This window comes from Drosophila albomicans, chromosome 3 (genome assembly GCF_009650485.2).
Source record: "Drosophila albomicans strain 15112-1751.03 chromosome 3, ASM965048v2, whole genome shotgun sequence".
Taxonomy (NCBI): Eukaryota; Metazoa; Arthropoda; class Insecta; order Diptera; family Drosophilidae; genus Drosophila; species Drosophila albomicans.
Genome location: NC_047629.2, coordinates 46,990,344 through 47,008,406, shown reverse-complemented (window position 1 = coordinate 47,008,406; position 18,063 = coordinate 46,990,344). Strand labels below are relative to the sequence as shown.

Sequence of the window (18,063 nt, the reverse complement as noted above, 5' to 3'; positions counted from 1 at the left end):
AGCCGTTTAGCAGACAAGAGAACAGAACAGAACTCGATGTTACGTGTATACAAATTGCCTTTTGTTATGACTACCAAATGTTTCAATCCGAAATACATGCTGCAGATATTGTATCTTTGTATCTTTCTATCTCTATCTCGTTCTCTGTTTCGAGTTAATTGAAAATGAAAATCCGCATTAAAAGTCGAAAGGCCAAATTTGGTCAAAAAGTGAAAAGAATTATGCGACGTTTGTTTTCAGACGTTTTGTTTTATTTTATTTTATTTTATTTTATTTTATTTTATTTTATTTTATTTTATTTTATTTTCGGATTTCCGCTAAAGAAATTTGTTAATTTAGCTTGGGCCAGACATATTTGTGAATCGACTATTCATAAGTAAAATAACAGCAGCGGAAATGCTGCGTAATTAAGTTTGTAAACGCTTGAAAAAGTGAGCGCGAACTTTGAGCTTGAAAAAAATCAGATGAGTTGTTATGGGAGAGTGACTTTTGTACTACGGATTGTGCAGATGATCGGCGAAAATATTTCTTTTGATTGCTTTCCAATACGCGGAAGCATTGTGTTCACCCCTCTAAGGAAATGTCATTGAGATTCTCGGCCCACCGCCAACAGCAAAGCAAAACAAACCAAGTAAGAAAGCTGCAGTTGGGTATGCTCGACTTTGAGATACCCGCTACACATTGTGAATAAAAACTAAGCATTGCGGTATTCATTTTAAAATATACCAAATTAATATACCACACAAATATTAACAATATACAATACAATAACCAATTTTGAATAAAAGAAAAACCATGATATTAATCGTAATATACCACAAAAATACTAAAAATATACCAAGGGCTAAAAACGCTCTACTAATTTGAAATCAAAGCAAAACAAGGTATTTTTCTTAATACCGCAATAATACTAAAAATATACCAAAAATATATATTTGGTATATTGACATACTACTGCATTTTAAATATACCAAATTTTCAACCAAAGCAACTAAGTCCCATAGTAAGTAGATTATAGCTTCAAAATTACGTTCGTTATTCGATTTTAGTCGATTTTCAGGGGCGGAAGTGGGCGTGGCAAGCTTTTAAAACCAACTTGATCTGCGTACAAACAAAATAAATGCTTTCTAAAAAAATTATATCTTTATCTCCTATAGTCTCTGAGATCTAGGTGTTCATACGGATGGACGGATAGACAGACAGACGGACATCGCTGTATCGTTTATAGTTGATCAAGAGTCGGAGATGCTTCTTTCTGCCTTTACATACGTTTCATAGACACAATTATATAATACCCTTCTAACCTATGGATAGCAGGTATAAACACAACCCACCAAGCCCAGCCTCATCAAAACAAGCGGCGACAATTTCAAGATAAACACCAGCTCAACAGACAGCAGGCAGCTACGTCACAGTTGTCATTAGCCCACTGGGAAGCTTGAGGTTGAGCTTGGGAGCTGAGCTGTGAGCTGTGAGTTGTGTTCTATAAAAGGCGCTGGTTGTGTCTCTGACGAGCTTAATTGGCTTTGCGCTAAAATCGCGTGCGGACGTTTCATAGAGAACGCGCTGAATCGAAACGGGTGAAAACGGAAAAGTCGAAAAGCGTTGTAAATTCAATTCGAAACGCGTTGCTGCGTCCTGCGTCCACGTAAATCGAATACGAAAACGAAAACCACAATCACAGACAGCCTTAAGATGGCCTTAGTACCAGCTACAAACAACACGGATTGGGATTATTGGGATTATCGTCGTCGCTTGTGGCGCGATTGGGATTTAGCTGCCGACTGGGATTTGCCCTATTGGAAGCGACTCTCGCGTGTCGGATCCGCACCCGATCTTAGCCGTGTTGTGGTGGGCAAGGATGGCTTCGAGGCCAACGTCGATGTGCATCAGTTCAAGCCCTATGAAATCACAGTGAAGACAACGGGAGACACTGTTGTCGTGGAAGCCAAGCACGAGAAGCGTCGCGATGGCGACAGTTTCGTGGGTCGACACATTGTCAAACGTTTCGTCTTGCCCCGTGGATATTATCCCAACGATGTCCGATCCGAGCTCTCCTCCGATGGCATTCTCACAGTTCGCTGTCCGCCGTATCTGACGAATGAGCGCAGCGTCTATGTCCGTCAAGTGGGACCCTCGTATCTGAGCATCAAGAACAACTAACAAGAACACAACCGACAGACAACAAAGTCGCAATCACAGCCATATTTAGTCATTCAGAGTCCAGGTGGAGTCCAGTGCATCAGTCATTATTGTGCGTTTCTGTTTTTATTTTAGCACTCGAAACTCGAAATTACAATTTGTTTACAAATTAATTTAATTAATTTAAGTTACATTTGAATTAACTGAATACCCTTTTGGACTTTTTTTCTGTAATTAACCAAAACATTTTGTAGTTAAATAAAACAAAAAAGTTTAATTTATTAAAAACGACAACAATTCGTTTCAGTTTCACTCAAAAATACATTTTCCCTCTTTAGCAGACGCCTTGGAAAATGTCAACATAAATTTCCACATGCGATTCTTAGACAGCTGCGATTACATTGTCTATACGGAGAGCATGCCCTTGAGCAATTTCCGCAACTGCCAACTAAGGTAAAGTTAAAATGTAAATAGAGCAATAAACAACAAGTCTGAATCTGGAACACTTCGCGTAGAACGTCACAGAAGCCTACACGTTACATAGATTGTATTTTTTATTATTTACTTTTTGCAAGAAAACTCGCACAAATAGTCGCTAGAGATACATCTGACAGCTGACCATAATGGTCAGCTCGCAAAAACAATGCTCAATAAAAAACATTTGCACACCCACAGTCACAGATTGGGCGCGTTTTGTGCGCGTTTTAAAACGCGCGCAATTTCAAGTGTGCGACTGCGACGCGAGTTTTGCTCACAGCTGTCTGTCAATGGGTCAATCATTGTTTAGCCAGTTCATTCTATGTGTAACCTTAAAACATTTTATTGTTTTGTGTGGTATTCGACAAACAATTTGTCAATCAAATGATAGCTAAACAAAGTCGCCAAGCAATTTAGATAGTTTACAATACCCTGTAAGGAGCTAACTTATTTTACAATTGTAATTTTTATATTTTTAATTTTGGATTTTATTTTTGTTTCCTAAATTTATTTATTTACTTTGTTTAGTAGTGTAGGTTTGTCTTATTACATTTTGTTACAGTTATCTTATAATTACATTAAGAAGTTAACTTATTTTATATTATTTTTGAAATACAATATTTTACTATTTGATTATTTAGTTTTTAAATTGTATACTTTCCATATTTATTTCTTTTTTGTTATCAAATTAGATTACAGTTAATTTATAATTTCATTAGAAGGTAAACTTATTTCATATATTTTATCTTTTTGTATCGTTAAGATATTTAGTTTATTTAAAAAATATTTTACAGTTAACTTAAGAAGCTAACTTATTTCATATATTTTATTTGTTGTATATAATTGAAATATATACTTATCTTATTAAAGTTTGCTTCAGTCCACTAAGAAGCTAATTTTATAATATTCATTTAAAAGTATTTAAATTTTTTTTTATAAATATTTGTAATATATTTGGATTATCAAATTAGATTACCATTAATTTACAATTACATTAAGGAACTTAAACATTTTATTATTCTAACTTATTTTACAGTATATTTTTATTTAAAATATTCTTTATTAGAGGGTATCGGTTGGCAGATCGACTCTCCCTATTCGTTGTTTACTTTATTGAACACACTGGGTAGATAATTCATTTGTTATATGATCGAGGCTGGTATTGGGGATTGGGGACTGGGGATTGGGGACTGGGGGTAGTGTGCTACACCTATATGGGTCGCATCAACTCTTTGTGCGCTACTTAACTATATATACTCGTATGTATAAAATTTATAATAAAAAGTAGCAGCGCAACAAATAGCGACAAAAAGCAAACATGTTTGTGGCAAAGCCAAATAAGTAAAAGACTCGCGAGTTCACCACACCTACGCGACTTTTATTCCCCATTCGAGAACGTATTTAGTTTTAATTAAAAACAATTTAGCTGTCGCTGTCTCTGTCTCTGTATTGTGTGTGTAATTCTCATGTTATAGCCAAGATAAAACAATTGTTAGCGGCTTATTTGATTTAATGATTGATGCGCTTTATGTAATTGCGAATTTCAAATGATTATTAATTTTGAGTAATATTTTAGACATGTTGGGGGCGAAGAACTCATTGCACATTCACAATGCATTTCGAATGCATTCGATCAAGTTCAATGCAAGCAGCACGCACAGCGAACAGAGAGAGGAGAAACGTTGCTCTGAAGTAATTATCATTGTGAATGATGATGATGATATATCTTAAAAATAGTCCCTCATCGTTCTCTCCCTAAGACAACGGCGACACTTGTGCGCGACTCTCGCGCTAATTTACTTTATGATAAACATAAAAGATCAGCATATATCTTTCAGTATATTTTTATACCCACTACGCATAGGGTAGAAGGGTATTATAACGTTGTGCTTCTTTAAAATGTATGTAACAGGCAGAAGGAGTCATCTCTGACCCTTTGAAGTATAATTTTGATCATCGTCAACAGCCGAGACGATATTGCCGTGTCTGTCTGTCCGTCTGTCTGTCTGTCCGTCTGTATGAACTCCAAGATTTCAGAGACTATAAGAGATAGAGACATAATTTTATGTCAACAGCACTTGTTATGTTTGCACGCAGATCAAGTTTGTTTCCAATCTTCCCCCGCAAATCAATAATAATCATTTCAAAAGCGTAATATTTGGAAATTTGGCACAATAATAACTACAGTCTGATTCCTGTAAATTTGGTTGCGATCAGATAAAAATAGTGGAAGTTTTTTTAAGAAATACGTTGACTTACTACGGGACTAAGTTGCTTTGGCCGACAATCTGGTATATTTTGCACTTTTTGGTATATTCCAAATTAATATTCCGAAAAAATACTGAAATATATCAAGGGCTATATTTGGTATATCAAAATACCAAAAAAATACTGAAATATTTCAAGGGCTATATGTGGTATATCAAAATACCAAATATAGCCCTTGATATATTTCAGTATTTTTTGTATATTCCAGTATTTTCTTCGGTATATTAATTCGGTATATTTTAGAAATAATACTGCACTGTTATGCTCTTATTAAAAATGGTTACCAGATATCTCGTAGTCGAGCACACTCCACTGTATCTTTCTCACTTGTCAATTTTGGAGACAACATTGGATTCCCTTCGCTTCGGTCTTCAGTCTGCAGTCTTTAGTCTTGCCTGGGCGGTCGTCGGGAACGGTGTGTGTTTCGCTTTTCCTAGAAAATAGTTCTCCACATTTCGTGTCCTTTCTGTGAACTCACCTGCTCAAATACTTGAAACTTTTTAAGTAGATTTTTCATTAAGTTTTGCTGGAGTTGAATTGTGATTTATGTGCAGTTTTCCAAAGTGTATAAAATCGTATTCCAGCAGCAATATTTAAATATATATGCATATATACATATATATGTGACTATAAGTGTTGTGCGTGTTCAGGCGCATGCTATTTATAAAGCCGCCTTAATCTTAATGGATTTTTATACCAGCCTATTTCACCTCGCCATCTATATTTTCAGCCTTCTCTCGCTCGTCTCTTCGTCTCTCTGCTGAAAAGTAAAATTAATTAATGTCTTGTTATTTATAAAAACAAAAAAAAAAAAACTAAACCCAAATCCAACGACGTGCAAAGGTGTGAAGAGAAATATTTTCGATTGGAATAAACAATATTTTTAGGCAACCGAAAAAAATGTCGCCAGCACATTTGATTTTATGTGTGCTGAGCTGCATTGCATTTTCCGGAGGTAAGTGGGCGACACAGGAAGTCGACAACCAGCTGGAAATACAACTGCATTCAGATATGCTAGATATATGATATATGAGTTTTTGTTCATGCTTTCTTGCAACCCCCTCTGATTGGCCTTAACTTGGCCACAAATGTGATTTCACTGTCCAAATAATATTACTCACTTCAAGTTGAGGAAAAGCTGAAACGAAAAACACATTAAAACGTGCCATAAAAACCATTTTCTTTAATATCTGATGAGCCATATCCATAAGAAAAAGCTGACTGATAGTTGCATGACACATTTGCCTCGTGGGGGTTTATCTTGTCATGTAGCTGATTTTTCATATGTATCACAGACAGAAAAGTTTTGAAATTAAAGAAAGATATCTTTGAACTTGTATTTTTTAGTTTTAATGTCAACATTCACTTTACCTAGATTAAAAATTATTGTTTTCAGATTCTTACATTTAAATTAAAAATATTGAATGCAATTTTTAGATATAAATATAGCATATTAAAATTTTTGAATATAAAAATTTTTAAAATAATGTAAAAAAATGATTTTATAATTTTTAAACGATATTTGAAGTCTCATGTCTCTTTTCCGGAACATTTTAAGATTAAAATCTTCTATGAAGATGTTTATTTCTATATTATTAACGATATTTTCGATACTATGGCTCAATTTAAGGGAAAAGCAAACAAATTCTTAAACTTCTGACAATATTATTTTAATCTCAAAAAGGCGATCGAAATCTTGTTGTCTTTTGTAAAAGAAATTTAGTTTGAAATTATTTTTACGATGAAATCTTGATTTAACAATTTTTTGAAGTTGAAATGTTATTTTAAATTTCTTTGTCTTAGAAATTTTGTTTCCAAATTTTGTCCTCATCTTCAAAATTCATGGATATTCTGCATCTTCATTTACATTTAATTTTTTTTGTATATCAATTTCAGTTTTTAAATCTTTTTAAAATTGAATTCTTGTTTCTATAACTTTTTAGGATTGTAATATTGTTTAACAAACTTTTTAATTTTGAAATCCTGTTTCAAGAATTTTTTAGGATTGTAATCTTTCAAAATCTTTTTAACATTGAAATTTTGCTTCAAGAATTTTTTAAATCGAAAATTCTTCATTCTCATAATTTGTATTCTCTGTGTATACTTTTGGGGATTATCTGTTTTAGTTTTCACTGATTATAATATATTTTTGCGGCTGGCCGCCTACGAAGTTGACTAATTGTCAGTGTATCAAATTGTCAGTGTCGCCAGCGTAGAATATATGTTAACTTGTGATACTTGTGAACAGACAATTCATGGCGAAAAGATCGATGATTCATCGCCGCTTTGCTTCCTCTATGTCATCTACATATAAACCAATGTTTTTCCCTCACATCCTACTACAAATAGACCACTTAATTACCGGCCGGCATTTACCAAACGAGAAGCATAAAACGTGCTCGTAAATTTTCAAAACAGATAAAAATAAACGTAACGACAATGAAAATGATTTTTAGCGTATATCTTCATGATCTGTGCGGCAGACTCAACAACTGGATTTCCCCTCCATATGGGATCAATCATGTTGTTCGAATTATTTGAAAAAGATTCACGGGCTTTAATTTTATAATCATCTCAAGATCTCTTTTTCCTTATGTTACTTAAGCTTTCAATAAGATTCATTGGTTCTAGTTTAACAGGTCTCTTTTTCGATATGTTACTAAAGTTTTAATAGGATCCACTGACTTTATTAATACTGTTTCAAGATCTCTTGTTTAATATGTTACTATGTGTTGAAAAGATATAGACTTGTTTCAAATCTTATAGTAAAACGGCTTAGTAAATCTCTTTTCCAAAGATATTGAAAAACATTTGTCCTTTTTCTTATGTTACAAAAGTTATTAAAAGATATAAATTGTCAAATTTTTCTGTACAACATCTTCTCCAAGTTTTTAAAGAAATTAGCTAGCTATAGTATATCGTTCATTTTGTAATAGAACATCATAATAAATTTGTGTATGTCCATGCTATTTTAAAATATTAACTTTGTATTGCAGATCTATTTCTCCAAGTAATACTAAAGATTTGAAGAGATGAACTGGCTTCAAATTTTACAATAAAACATCGTCGAAAAATTGTTTTAACTTTAACTTTGTTTTTTAAGATGTCGTTTTCCTTATGTTACTAAAATTATTAGAAGATATAAACTGGATTAAAATGTTTCAGTGGAATATCTTACCAAATCGCTTTTTACAAGTTTTAAAAAGAGATTAACTGGCTTTAATTTTACAGAAGATTTATAAATTGATTTCTCCATTTTATTAAAAGATATTAATTTTGTTATACAGATTCAAAATTTCTTTTTCCAAATGTTACTAAATCTTTTAAAAAATGTAAACTATAAAGTAAAAAAAAAAAAAATATTTGACAGTAGAACATCTTATTATGGTAAATATATTTTTGCAAAATTACTAAAAGATATTAACTTTGTTTTTACGCTTTCAAGATCAATTTTTCAAAATATAATGAAGCTAATTAAAATAAATTAAGTGGCTTTAATTAGAAAGTCTTTCAACTTGTATTTCAATATGCTACCGAAGTTATTTAAGGAGTTCAACTTTTCTTTTACAGTTGCAAATGCCGTCTATGAGGATTGTCAGACACCGCCGCCTGTGGATCATGCCCAAGCAGAGTTGTTTGTTAGCGAATCAAATCATGTGAACACTGCCATCTACAGCTGTGCTTCGGGGTATGTTCTCAAGGGTCCCAAGGAGCTGCTGTGCAACGTGGACACCGAAGAATGGCAGGGCGAACCTCCCATCTGCCTCAAAGCGAAGGGTGAGTAAAAGTCAGATACAATTGGAATGCATTTATAACCAATTTCTTTTTAAAGGCACGCATTCGGAACGCAAACAGAAATTGCTGGCAATTGCCGAGGATTTAAATGTGCCTGCTAAGTTGGTGCCGCAGCTCGACTTGAGCTGCATTCAAGCTAAAGTGGAGGCGCCACAAATTAGTCACGGCATTGTGGCAAGATACGAAAGGAAAAGACGCGGAGAGAAGGTTTTCCTTGTGGCGTATTATGCGTGCAATGAGAACTACGAGTTTGAGAACACACAGAATTATGCTTTGTACTGTGGAGCAAAGCAATGGGTGGGAGATTTGCCCGCTTGTTATCCACGTGTGGAATATACCGACGATAACGACGAAAATGACGATGACGGGGATAATGCCAACGACGATGACTATAATTATGAAGATTATGAAGAGGTAGAGGAAGAAACCAAGACGCCAAAGCCAGTGTACGATACATTGGAGGGCGTGAAGCCACCGCCGCCTCCACCGCCAGTTGAGGAAGTGGAGGAGGAGGAGCGGCCACAAGTGCAACCTGAAACTGTGCCCGCTGTGCCAACTGCTGCAGAGCCGAAGATCGAGACAGTTGCTGTACCTAAGACTGAAGTACAAACTCCAGTTGAAAATGAAGTACAAACTCCAATTGAGAATGAAGTGCACACTGCAGTTGATCCACACGTGGAACAAGTTGAGGAGACGGCAGCTCATCCCGAAGTGGAATTGAAACCTGAAAACGAATCCGAATTTGTGGTGCCCGTTGACGAACCAAAGGCAGAGCCAGAATTAGTGCCCAGTGCTGAGGCAACTAACCAAACGGAGAAGAAGATTGTGACTGAGAGTGTCACCGACATCAACATTGTTGTTGCACCCACAAAGGATCCTTATTCACCTCGACTGCTGGACGAGAATTGCGGTGAGGATCGCGGTGGTTGTGCGCAAAAATGCGAGCGTGTGTTGTTCCCCGGAGAGAATGAGCCGCGTCTCAAGTGTAGCTGCTATGAGGGTTTCACTCTGGATCCACAAGATTATTCCAGCTGTCATGGTAGGTTTAAAAACCATTTGGAATGAATTTGTCAGATGTCTTTCTGAAGTTGTTATGTAATTGTGTGGATTTAATAGCAACTTTGAATGAATATATACATATATAAAAGGTTTAGGTAGAACCGGCTGAAAGTACGTAGCTGTACCGCTGACCATATATGTATAATGTTTAAATTATTTCGAAAATAATCATTTGTTATTGATTTTGGAAATTTTGAAATGGTCGTAGAAAATCTGATCTTCAGATCCTTTTTGCTCTGTTTAAAATGGATGATCGCAGGCAGTTCAGTTCGAATGAAGGTTTACATTTCTAAAATCTAAAGTCTATTTTGAGATGACACTGTATTACAAAATTTTAAAAAGATATAAAATAGAAGGAATAAAAATGGTCGAAGTTATTTAGGAAATACTTTTGTATGGTAAAAAACGTCAACTACAATCAGGTCTTTGCTGCCATGGCAGATATTTGGTATATTTGTATTCTATGGTATATTTTGAATGTAGTAATATCACAATATTACAATTATTGCTTTTGTTATTATTCAGTATTTTGTTAGTATATTAATTTGGTATATATTAGGAATATGATTTTATTGTTTGATTGATATACCACATATACTTTAGTATTTTTTCGGTATATTAATTTGGTATATTTGTAGAATTTTGATTTTATTGATAATGGGTAGCGGGTATGTCACAGTCGAGCTCACTCGAATGAAACTTTGTTCCTTATTAAAATCAATTCTAAACAAATTCAACATTCTCTCCCATCATCACAGATATTGACGAGTGCCAGGAGTCGAATGGCGGTTGTTCACAGATCTGCAACAACTTGCCCGGTGGCTACGAATGCGGCTGCGAGAAGGGCTACGTGATTGACGCAGCTACTCGCAACACCTGTGTGGGTAAGTAGTTGAAGTTGAAACTGATTGTGACAGCTTTCAAACACTAAATTCTTCCGCAGATATTGACGAGTGTGCACTGCCCGAAGTGATCGCCGAGTGCGTCAATGGCTGTGAGAATACGCCTGGTTCCTATCGCTGTGTGATTGCTTTGAACACCAAGGAGGAAGCTGAGGAGGAAGAAAAGGAAGAGGACGAAGAAGCTGTTAAACAAACAAAGGAGGAAGAGCACGACAACGAAATTGAAGTTGGGCCTGAGGAACCTGTTAAGGCTGTTGAGACGGAGCCTCAACCTGAACTCAAAGTTGAACCTGAAGTTGAACTCGATGTTAAACCCGAAGCTGAACCCGAAACTGTGCCTGTAACTCCCAAACCAACTTGCAATCCAGGCTTTGGGCTCTCGCCCGACGGCAGCGTCTGTGTGGACATCAACGAGTGCGACATTGTCGTGGAGGACGACAGCAACATAGAGCATGTTCCCCATCGTGTTTGCCAACAACTCTGCGAGAACACGCTTGGATCCTTCCGTTGCAGCTGTCGCGATGGCTTCCACTTGCTGGAGGATCAAGTCAACTGCGCCCCGGACAACTGCGAGGCTCTCGACAATCCCCAACTGAATCGCACACGTTGTGCGCATCAATGTGAGAACCTGGAGAGCGGAGGCTACGTTTGCGTCTGTCCCGAGGGCTACAGACTAGGTGAAGACGCACACAGTTGCGAGGTGCTAGAGAGCGTTTGCAGTCGCGAACAGGGACATGAGAGATGTCGACCAGGAAGTTGTCTGGTCAGCGAGGACAACAGCACTTTCAGTTGCCTGTGTCCGCCTGGATATGCCAGTGAAGTGTTCAGCTGCCAGGACATCGATGAATGTGCTCAGGGCACACACAAATGCAGCCACGATTGCTTCAACACAGCGGGTGGCTATCAATGCTTGTGTCCGCGTGGCATGTCGTTGCAGGAACCTGAAGGACACGCTTGCGTGGCTCCCGATCCTTGTGCTGTGAACAACAATGGCTGCGAGCAGCTTTGCCGCAGTGCCGAAAATGGCATCTGCGCTTGCAGCAAGGGTTATGTACTTAGTGAGGATGGCAAGAGTTGCAACGATGTGGATGAATGTAAGGTGAACAACGGCGGCTGTCAGCAGCTGTGTCACAATGTACCAGGTGCGTATGAATGTCACTGCTCGACGGGCTACGAGATGCTTCAGCTGCCAGGACTCTCCTCCGACTATTGCTTCGACATCGACGAATGTGCCCAGAATACACACAGCTGTGAGCCGCCGCTGCAATGCGAGAACTTAAACGGTTCCTACACTTGCTTATGTGAACCGGGCTACGCTTGGGGCTTCGACAATCGCATTCATGAATCATCTGTCACATCAACATCATCTGCAGCTTCATCACCATCCGCTTGCTTGGACATTGACGAGTGCTCGCTTGCGAATGCCAACTGCTCGCATTTCTGCATCAATTTACCGGGCAGCTTTCAGTGCGCTTGTCCCTTGGGTTTCACCTTAAACCCGGATGACCGCAGTTGTAGCGATCATGATGAGTGTCTTCAGCAGAATGGGAATTGTGCTCAGCTCTGCTTGAATCAACCAGGTGGCTTTGCCTGTGCTTGCAACTCAGGTTTTGAGCTGGCTCCCGATGGCTTCGGTTGCTTGGACATTGATGAATGTTCGCTCGATTTTGGTAATTGCAGCGGCATTTGCATTAATCTTATAGGTTCGCATGAGTGTGCCTGTGATCGAGGATATGAACTTGCGGCTGATGGCACTTGCCAGGATGTGGATGAGTGTGCTGGCTTACTCTCAGGTGGTTGCACACACGAGTGCATCAACAAACCGGGCAGCTTTGAGTGTGGCTGCCCCTTGGGATATCTGCTGCAGGAGGATGAACGCAGTTGTCGGCCTGCTCTCGTCGGTTGTCCCCCAGGTACTGAGAAGTCGGAGCAAGGATGCTCGCCCATCGAGTGTGGCGAGGGAATGTTGATCGGGGTCGATGGCAGTTGCGTGGACATCGATGAGTGTCATGTGAACAACGGCGGCTGCTCGCATCTCTGCGAGAATGCGCAGGGTTCGTTTAAGTGCGCCTGTCCCGCGGGTTACAAGTTGGCGGAGAATGCCCAGGATTGTGTGGACATCGATGAATGTGCTGTGAACAATGGCGGCTGCGAGGAGTCGTGTCTGAATGAGCCTGGCAGCTTCAAGTGCTCGTGTGGCGCTGGCAAGAAGTTGTCATTTGATGAACGCAGCTGCTACAAGACATTCGAGGTGCTCAAGCCTAGCTTGCCGCCAGCTCAGATACCGCTCTCGGAGCCTCGACCAATGCCTCTAACCCCGCTGGGTGAGGATCTGTTGCCACAACCAGCGCCTTCGCCAGTGCCGTTGCCTGCCCCAAGACCAGTTCCAACTTTCCCATCATTCACATCGAATCAGTTGCCGAAACACAGACCAACTCCACTGCCAGCTCCGAGAGTATTTCCCAGTACCGATTTACCTACTCCTATCGCCCCAGATCACAGCGATCGATGTGTGCGCTTCCAGGCACCAGCCAATGGCAGGGCACATTGCAATCGGTATCGCCACAAGCGCAAGTTGTACTACAACACGCGTTGCAAGGTGCGTTGCAATGCTGGCTATGTGCTCTTAGGTTCGGAGATCCGTAACTGCGGCATCACGGGCAACTGGGAGGGAGAGGAGAACAAGTGTGTGCGTAAGTACTTCAAGCTTTATATCTAAATTTATCTGCCACTCATATGGTAGAATTGAATTGAATTGAATTGAAGAATTGAAGAAAGCATCGCTGATCCCGTAAAGTATTTTCAAGATCAGCGTGAAGACCTGAAACGATTGACCTTTGTCTGTTTGTTCGTGTAGATCGTGTAGATCTCAGAGACTACATGAGATTAAAGTATAATTTTTGGGAGACAGCACATGTTATTGTTGAATACAGATCAGGTTTGTTTTACATTTTTGTAAATCGAAAAAATAACAAATAATAAGCGTAATTTGAAAGCTATAGTAATTTTACAAGAATAACAACATATCAGATAAAAAGGTTAGTTCTTAAGAAAGTTATTTTTTAAACGAATAACAAAAAAAAAGAAAACTACAGGAACATAGTTTCTTTGGCTGGAGTAGTAATTTATAGAAATACTAAATAGGGATTTTGGTTAATTTAATATATTTATTTAATAACATATAACAGTAATAGTATATTAATATACCAAATATAAATGTCGGTATGCTTAAGTATTTTTACAGTATTTTGAGTAAACTTTTGTATATTTCAGTAGTTATGAATATACCCCAATGTCTTGGTAAAAAATTGTAACGGGTATCTCATATTTGAGCACATTCGACTGTAGATTTCTTCCTTGCTTTATCTAGTTTTCAGTATATTTCAGTAACTTTATAGATAATTAATTAATTTCTCTCAATATAGTATAATTTAAATATATTAGTATACCATTATACCAAACGTTTACTTTGGTATGTTTTAGTAGTTGTTGGTATATTCAGTTGGTGTATTTTAATCGCACTGTTTTTGTTAAAAACCTGTAGAGGGTATCTTACAGTCGATCACATTCGCCCTGTAATAAATTGTTTTATCTAAACTCACGACTAACGTTCTTCCCCTCATTTTTTCAGCCGCACATCACTCTCGTGGCGTGTGGCTAACAGGCACAACTCCACAGCTGACAGCACCAGCTGGTGTTTGTCCTCCACTACCTGCCCCCAGTAATGGCGTCATCGTCCCAGCCAACTGCACGCGAGTCGCCTCCACTTTCGGCACCATCTGCAACCTGCAGTGCAACATGGGCTTTGTGCCAGTTGCCGGAATGTTCACCAGCTGCTTCAATGGCTGGAGCTTGGGCAGCGTCTTGGAGTGCAAACCTTTTGGCTCGAATCTCTTTGACAGTCGCATCTCCACAAGAATTGTTGCTCCTTGGCAAGCACAACAAACGTTCAGACAGCAATCGAGACCACAGCAATCTGTTCGTTTACCACAACCTCACATCAAGCTGTTCATTACTTGCCCGGAGAATGTTGTCATCATGCTGGGACCACAGCAGACAAAGGCTCATGTTATTCTCCAGCGACCGGCGACAAATGCGGATTATCGCTACGTGGCTGCATCTCCGACTTGGGCTAGGCAACTGCAAGGACATTTACCTGAAGGAGTCCACAAAGTCATTTTCCGTGCAACCGATCCGACGTCTCAACAATCAGTTGGCTGTCAAACGCTCATCACGATTAGAAGATCGCCAGCAACATTGAATTCGAATCCTTTTGCTTCCTTGCAAACTTTTAGATCCTTCTCATTGCCACCACGTCAACCCGCCAGATTGCCCGACTTTAACTTCAACCAGAAATTCGCCAAGCTAACGGATGCAACGTTGCCAAGACCAGCTGAGAGTCTGGTTGAAGAGGCGCCTTCCATACGTCATCCTGAGAGCAGTCGCATTGATCTGGGCTCATCCACATCCAGCTACTGTCCGCCTTCGTTTGAGGTGCATTTGAAGGAGCATCAAAATCTGCGTTCTGTGCTTTGGGAAGAGCCGCGCTTCGAGGGCAAACTCCTGAAGATCTTCAAGTCATCTGTAAGTATGCGGGGAAGTAAATTATTAAGTTATAAATATTATAAGTTTGTACACACAATCGCCTTTAGATAATTTCTTGTTTAATCGCGAATGTCTAGAACGATTTTTGGTACATACAATAACAACGATACATAGTATTTATAATTCTTGAAATTTTGTTTGCAATCAGATAAAAATTATAGAAATTATTTAAGAAATACTTAATTGTTTTGGCTGACAATCTAGTATATACTCTACAGTATATTTTGAATGTAGTAATATATCAATCTACATATATGGTATATTTTAGTATTTTGCGATATAATAATTCGGTATGCTAACTTCTTGTTTTTAATTGGAAAAATACCTTTCAAGTAAAACTGTTTCCCTCTTTAATAAGAATAATACCATTTTTGATACTCATGTGAGTCCATGATCGTCTTGAAGGCTAATGAAAAACAGTTGTTCCAGAAAACTTTCAAACAAATCTTTGAATTTGTTAGTAAAGTCAGTTAAAGTTAAAGCCTTAATTAGAATGCAAAAAGTAATAGAGTAAGGATCAGAATAAAGTGTATTAATCATACTACCATAAAATCTCTCACTTTCTCTATCAAAGTACGAATAATTAAGAATATTGTCGAAATTATGAATGTTTTAGGAGACTTAACAATTTGTAGAATAATAAAACAATCCAAGTACGAGAGAATTGTTGGTTTGCTAACTTTGTCCTTGATAAAAAATCCTTTTTAATTGGTAGATCGAAAATTTTGTTATATTTATAAAGAGAAAAATTAGTTTGCGACCTTATAGTACAAGTATATTGTTTAAGCAAGACTTACATATGTATAATAGACCGCAGTTTAAGTAACCAATTAAGTATGACTTTTAATTCTAATTTTATTGCAGTTCCCTGGTGCGTTGTTTGGTGCTGGTGATCACACTGTGAAATACGAGGCAACCACAACAGATGGACGAACTCTTCAGTGTACTTTCATAATCCATGTCAAACGTAAGTTTATATTAATAATTATGCATAATTATCAATCTACTAAAGATACTTTTTCGCACAGCTGCCTCAGCTTCTTCAACAACGTCGCATGCAAGGCTCAGTTATCCTGTGGAGCAGGAAACACACAGCAGTCTCTTCGCTGGCCATGAGTCCTATGTTATTTGTCCCGATAAGGAGCCAGTCAGAGTCACATCGCAACAATCTGTAAGTTGTCACGATCGATTGAATTAAATGCCACTGCCCAAGTTCATAAAACGCATCAAACCGTAATGCGAGAAATTGAATGAAGGCTTTAACGCATCGATGTATATTTGTAGCTGTATATGTATATGTCAATGTATCTGTATCTGTTTCACTTTGCTTTGCAGGTCAACCTGCCCGTGGGCTGCAGTCTGAAGAACGTTCGGCCGAAGTCAAGTGCATTAACAAAGCCTAAACGCGGTCTGCTCACCTCGCTCTGGCGTCAATATGGTAGTTACTAATTAATCGTTAGTCAATTATCATTAACTCAATTTACTTGTATCGAACTTTTTTATAAACTCACGAACTCTATATTTTATTTGTATCGATAATTGTTAAATAAATAAATATAATTATTTATATAAAATATATTTTCCTTTATCTTCAAATGTTGAAATAATATTGAACGCTTTTCTGATTTATTAGATTAGGGTGAAATTAAAACTTATAATAAACCTTATATCAATATATAGAACATGTATATAAAAGACGCAATTTAATATGATTGATCTTTTTAAACTCCTTCCTTGGTACCAAAATTATACCTTATTAAGAAAACAAAATTTATATTATTCGGATTATTAGAACAGAAAACTATATCCAATATTTATTAATATAATTATGGACAGCGCTCTAGTCCCTTAGTAACTTGCATGTAAATTCATTTGTATAAATTAAAATAAAATAACATTTTTATAGAACATATTTCAATCATTTTTCTTGAAGCTACCTTAGCTAACTATGATGTTAATTATATGAGAATAGAGAACATCACCTGTCACAATTTCTGTAGAAAGTTGCTAAGAAACATCTTAAAATGGAAATGGATAATGCAATCCTTTAAAGAGCTTGAGAGTTGGCACTTATTGTTCTTAAGCATTATGTCATTTTATTCCTCGAGTTCATTCATCGACAGAGATCTTAGCATACTTTCGCAATGACTCCCTCCATTAGCAAGCAAATTAAGAAAATTTGTTTCAAGTTTTTATACCCGCTACCCATAGGGTAGAAGGGTATTATAACTTTGTGCCGGCAGGAAATGTATGTAACAGGTAGAACGAGGCATCTCCGACCCTATAAAGTATATATATTCTTGATCAGCGTCAACAGCCGAGACGATCTAGCCATGTCCGTCTGTCCGTCTGTGTGTCTGTCCGTCTGTCCGTATGAAACACTGGATCTCAGAGACTATAAGAGATAGAGCTTTTAATTTTTTTCGACAGCACTTGTTATGTTTGCATGCAGATCAAGTTTGTTTCAAATTTTTGACACGCCCACTTCCGCCCCCGAAAATGAAAAAAATCGAGTAACAAGCGTAATTTTAAAGCTAGAGTTGCAAATTGGTTGGTATATACAATAATTACTATAGTAGTTATGATTCCTGAAATACTTTTGTATGGGCAAAGACGCCTACTTACAAGGGCTCTTAGTTGCTTTGGCCGACAATCTGGTACATTTTGCCGTCTACCATTTGGTATTTATAGTATTTTTGCAGTATATTCGGTATATTTTGACAAAAATACCGCAAAATATATTTCTTTTATTCAAAATGGGTAGCGGGTATCTCACAGTCGAGTACACTCGACTGTAGCTTTCTTACTTGTTTTT

General features: G+C 37.7%; 2 protein-coding genes across 3 annotated transcripts; both read left to right on the top strand.

Moving 5' to 3' along the window:
• The first annotated feature begins 1,508 nt into the window (after positions 1-1,508).
• Positions 1,509-2,432, top strand: LOC117570866 (heat shock protein 27). Its single transcript, XM_034252758.2, has one exon. It carries the CDS (start codon positions 1,696-1,698, stop codon positions 2,161-2,163), a length of 468 nt encoding a protein of 155 aa, XP_034108649.1. The 5' UTR covers positions 1,509-1,695; the 3' UTR covers positions 2,164-2,432.
• Positions 2,433-5,294: 2,862 nt separating this feature from the next.
• On the top strand, positions 5,295-16,822 carry LOC117570861 (fibrillin-1). Of its 2 annotated transcripts, XM_052005327.1 has the most exons (10): positions 5,295-5,452; positions 5,618-5,842; positions 8,458-8,664; positions 8,720-9,721; positions 10,500-10,625; positions 10,685-13,336; positions 14,275-15,227; positions 16,113-16,215; positions 16,277-16,419; positions 16,584-16,822. In XM_052005327.1, exons 2-10 carry the CDS (start codon positions 5,788-5,790, stop codon positions 16,695-16,697), a joined length of 5,355 nt encoding a protein of 1,784 aa, XP_051861287.1. In that variant the 5' UTR covers positions 5,295-5,452; positions 5,618-5,787; the 3' UTR covers positions 16,698-16,822. The 2 variants fall into 2 exon arrangements, with proteins under 2 accessions (XP_051861287.1, XP_034108633.1); XM_034252742.2 differs by having other exon boundaries at positions 5,295-5,842.
• Positions 16,823-18,063: the final 1,241 nt, after the last annotated feature.

Coding starts and splice junctions, on each gene's coding strand:
- LOC117570866 (XM_034252758.2), top strand. CDS start 1,696: ATGGCCTTAGTACCAGCTACAAACAACACGGATTGGGATTATTGGGAT.
- LOC117570861 (XM_052005327.1), top strand. CDS start 5,788: ATGTCGCCAGCACATTTGATTTTATGTGTGCTGAGCTGCATTGCATTT. Junction 8,665..8,719: donor CATCTGCCTCAAAGCGAAGG/GTGAGTAAAAGT, acceptor TTCTTTTTAAAG/GCACGCATTCGGAACGCAAA. Junction 13,337..14,274: donor AGAGGAGAACAAGTGTGTGC/GTAAGTACTTCA, acceptor TCATTTTTTCAG/CCGCACATCACTCTCGTGGC.